Genomic DNA, 4,724 nt, shown 5'->3' on the forward strand with positions numbered 1-4,724 from the left:
GTTCCCGGTTCCCTGTGGCCAGTGGCCCGCCCAGCACCTGCTCGCTCAGCCGCTGAGTGAACCCCGGCGTGGGCCAGGCTGGTGGGGCCGCTTCAGAAGTTTAGAAAAACACATGTGACAACCCACTGCTCCAAACAAAGTCCCCTCCCTCCAAAAAAGGAAACCCACTTTCTCATTTTAAAACCCAGATAATGCTTAAAAAAAAAAAAAAAGCGAGGGTGGCCAGAGGCAGCACGGGGCACGCCTGCCAGTGCCCAGACTCTGCCTCAGAGACCTGGCACAGCACGCCAGCCTCAGTGACTGCCAGTCCCTTCACGCCAACATGAGACGTTGCCCACGAAACGCTGAAGTGGCAGCGGCAGGCACGCCAGGGGAGGGGTGAGCGCGGAGCCTCATCGGGACGCAGACGCGCGCAGCTTCCCGGGCGCTGGGGCGGTAATAACACTATCAGAGAAAATAGGAAAAGGGAAATTTATTTATTAACGAAAAGTCATCTGTGAATTCCTCTACATAGTCAGCACACTTGCCACGAACACTTTGGACTGAAACATGCCGTCTCCCAAAGAGCAAGTGGGCTCTACAAGCAGCGCCTGTGGGTCAATTCAAGGTCGTATCAAGGGCGCAGAGACCCCGGAGGGAGGCGGCCCCCCGGCGCGCAGCCGCTGCTCTGTAAACACTGATGGAGGCTGGCCCAGGCCTGGCACACACAGCACCCAGGCTTCTAAGCAGTGAGATCAAGCATGAGAATGCCCGGGCTGGGCTCCGAGGGCGTGGCCGGGCACAGCACCCTCCTGCCCTGGCCCGCTCCTCCTCAGCCCAGCGGCGCCATGGGGTCTCGCGCTCCCCCCCAAACCTGGCTGAAGATGACCGGGCCCAGCTGCCGGGCAGCGCAGGTGCCGCCTACGTGCGGTTCAGGGTCTGGAAGATCCTGGAGATCTGCAGCATGACGGGCCCCGTCTCAGGGTCGTTCATCCACTGCGTGCTGTTCAGGGGGTTTTCAAGCATGTCTTCAAATGCTGCGGGGAAAACAGAGCCAGGCTGAGTGACCGCTCCCTCTGCAGCTGCCCACGGCTTCTCGATGGAGACGGGGTGGCCGGGGAGCCCCCGCCAACCACGGCCCACAGTGTCTGATGTGCTTATCAAATCAGCAGGTTTGCAATAAGACAGAGTCTTCGTTTCTTGTTGGGGTAGGGGGGCGGTGATGTGTCTGGGTCACTGTGCTCACTGATTCTGGAAAGCAATTTGGCAACAGCTATCAGGAATCTTAAAAACAGTCACAGCCCGCGACTCAGTAACTCCGCTTCAGTCCTGCCCTGACAGAATAATCAGAGGCATGAAACACTGACGTGGCGGTGCTGTTGCAAATTCGGTAATACCTAATTGTGAAAATCAAAACGTTCAATCTTAAGAACAAAACTTTAAACACACAGCACGTTAAAAATGTAACTAAGCAGTTCTTTAAAATAAAAACGGGTTTTCTAAACAGTTTTACGAAATTGTTTTCCCAAAAAACAGAAGTGCCTTCCAGCAAAAAACTCTACCATCCACACAAACACTGGCTAACGGGAAGGAGAGCGCACGGCTGCGGGGCGGTGGCCGCTGACGTCTGGGCAGAGGGTCTCACCAGACCCCGCCACATCAGCAAACTCAGTCTCCAGTGAAGGGGCCCAGGCTTCACGGAGAGTGTCCACTCAGAGAACCCGCAGCTCCTCAGGGTCACGTGAGACCGTGGCCCATTCTGCGTGTGACCTGACAACCCTCCCAGCCCTCAGGCAATCCGCAGGGGTCCTCCTGATTAAAATCCTCTGGAAACCCGTTAAAAATATCAGAAGAGAACCCAGAAAAACAACTTGGCATCTAGGAGGACAAAATATAAAGTACGGCCACACGATGGACTTCGTGCGACGAGGCGGGAAGGCCATGTCCCTTCTCCTCCAAGCAAACGGCAAAAGAATCCCAGAGGACGGTGCTGAGCGAAAAGGCGGGAAAGGAATTAATACGAGAGACCGCGCGGGTGAGGACCTATCTGGAGAAGGACCTCCTCGGCCACGTCTTAACGAAAAAGTGCCACGCGAAGTGAGAGAGCCGATGAGAAGTTTGCACCACGTGACAAAGGGCAGACACTCAACACGGAAAGAGCTACCGACAGCTGCGATTAAGGTCGCACCTGGAAAACACAACAGGCAACGCGGAGGCACCGTGCGACTGGGCGGCAGGAACGCGCTCAACTTACTAACCGTGAAGGATCAGAAACGGAGTGACGGGCTGTCTGCGCAAGGGCGTGGATGCGACGTGGCACCGGGGGGCCTGCCACGTGGGCGGAGGCTCGGCAGCGGCTCGGCGGGAGAGCAGGCTGCCAGCGCCGTAGTCGTGTCTGAAACGCTCCCTGTTCTTTGATTTGCCCGTCTGCCTTCCAGCCATTTACCCCAGGAAATACAAGCTGCGCCCAAAGCAGTCCACGTGCAAGGTTTATTGCAGCAGTAGGTCCAAAAGCAACAGAATGAGAAAAACTTAAACGACCAGAAATAGGGAAACGTTTGTTAAACCACTTGCCGCTGATCTATAGTATAAACCACCTGCACCCACTAAAAACTACTGTTTTCAAATTGACAAGCGCAAAAGCACCCAATGTGATAGGCAAGTAGGAATAAACAACACCGGCCCGCACTGTGCCAGCACCCGCTCCGCGACCCCAGGGAAATGTCGGAGAGAGGCCCACCGACGGGGGTGAGAGGTGACTGCGACTTGCTTCTTCATTCTTTACTGTATTTTCCAAATTTTCTATAATTAATAGTTTGGGTATTAGTCACTAAAAAAGCACGGTCTCAGAAATGTTTGAATGTGAGCTTCAGGGACTGTGTGACGGGCCACTCTGGGTGACTGTGAGACGGCCGGGAGGCCAGGCGCTGGGGCGGGCCGGTCCTTCAGCCAGACCTCGGGACCAGAGGAGCCCCAGTGCCCGGCCAAGTGTGCAAGGCCTGCCGCATGGCCGCCCGGTGCTGCCCGTACACAATGCTGCTGTCACTGTCACACCTGTGCACGGGCTCGGAGCCCCGCCAGTGCACACTGCGTGGCCCTCCCATGCTGCGAGCTTCGACGTGGAAACACGAGGAACGGGGGCCGTGAGCAAACGTGACCCGTGCGATAATCTCCATAGGCAGGGAACTTCCTTAACCGGGCCAGACACACCTTCGAAAAGTCAAAACAAGCCTACGGCGGATCGCCATCTCAACAGTAAAGTATTAAGAGAAAACCCTTCAGAAGCAGCATCAGACACCGCGACCCAGGCGGCGGGTCTGCGGAGCGGGTGGGGTGGGTGCTGCCGGTGGGAAGGGACTGCGCGGTGCCAGCGCGGCAGGGCAGGGCAGGCCAGCGACGTCTGGAACCTGGGCGCACAGAAGATTCCCGACCCACACACGCTCCCGGCAGATGGCAGACCCAAGCCAAGGCGAACCTCTTCTTTCCTGGGACCAGAGGATTTTCTTGTAGATTCACGTCATTAATGAAACATACGTTCAGCTCATTCAGACACTGGACTTCCAGCCAGTGTGAGCAGATGAGCCGGAAGCTGGGAAACGGCAGTCACAGTGACTAAGCGAGGATGTGTGTCCTGCGCACGTGAAGGGCTTAGGGGACGAGTAAGATGAACGACCCAACAGGGAAGGAGGCTCAGAGGTGAGCCGGAGGCCCAGAGGTGAGCCGGAGGCCCTTTCGGAGCTGAGGTCCTGGGCCTGCCAACCTCTGGAAGGGCTCGGCCTCGAAGACCAGGGAGATGGCAGAGCACAAACACCCGAGCCCCCAGGCAGCAAATGTGCCAGGACCGCCGACCCCAGGGAGCGACGGGCGCTGAACACTGCACCCCATGGCACGCAGGCTCCACACGCACACACGCCTAGGCCCCTGTGAGCCTGGCCTGAGGTACACACCCAGAGACCCTCGCGTGTGTGCCGCAGGGGACGGGCGTGATGGGGACGGAGTGGCACTGTGTGCAGGCAGCACTGGACAGGACCAGGGAGCCCTTCCCAGCACGTTCGGAAAGGACAGACCCAGAATCCAACCCGGCGCGCAGCTCCGCCACAGAGAGGCAGGAACTAAACGCGGGGTGTCTGGGGCGCGCACATCCACGCGACACTCCCAGACAGCAGAGCCATGAGCAACTCCCAGGACCGTGGTCACTTTGGAGCGAGGGGGGACGGGGATGATGCCCAGCGGCTCTAGAGGGCCTGGAATGCCCCCAGCTCTTTTCCATACTGTTTGCTTAAGCCAAGTGGCAGCTACACGCTCATCAGTTCTACGATTCTTACTCAAAGTTACAGAACCGAATCTGCTTTTGTGTGCTCATTACATTCCACAGGCGAAGCGAACGGCGAAGGAGCCCCTCGGACACGCGAGCGAGGTCACGCACGCCTCTGCTCACGCCGTCCCGCCTGCCGGGCCGGGCCCCACTCTCCCGGACCCGGATAACCACCATGTCTGGTTTGTCAAAGCTCGTGTGGGGCTGGCCGCCCAGGAGCTTGTCACGCCATGAGTGGAACCTGCTTCCAGGCCCAGGGTGACGCAGGCAGCAGCCACACCAAGGACGGTGCCAGCAGAGGTGACCACAGCATTGCTCAGCAGTGCCTGCGTCGTGCCCCCCCCTCAGCCAGCATCAAGGGGGCACACGTACCTAGCAGCGTTTTCGGGTTGGTCAGGCCCAGCTGCACAACCGGGTTGTCCAGGATGGC

General features: G+C 58.2%; 1 protein-coding gene across 1 annotated transcript in view; it reads right to left on the minus strand.

Moving 5' to 3' along the window:
• Positions 1-454: 454 nt before the first annotated feature.
• Positions 455-4,724, minus strand: part of UBAC1 (UBA domain containing 1) — a 19,175-nt gene continuing 14,905 nt past the window's right edge. The window contains 2 exon segments of the mRNA XM_025051219.1: positions 455-1,016; positions 4,667-4,724. The exon segment at positions 4,667-4,724 is cut by the window's right edge and continues 41 nt beyond it. Coding sequence (XP_024906987.1) covers positions 901-1,016; positions 4,667-4,724 — 174 coding nt within the window. The 3' untranslated portion in view covers positions 455-900.

Source organism: Pteropus alecto, unplaced genomic scaffold (genome assembly GCF_000325575.1).
Source record: "Pteropus alecto unplaced genomic scaffold, ASM32557v1 scaffold67, whole genome shotgun sequence".
In the NCBI taxonomy this organism is placed as follows: domain Eukaryota; kingdom Metazoa; phylum Chordata; class Mammalia; order Chiroptera; family Pteropodidae; genus Pteropus; species Pteropus alecto.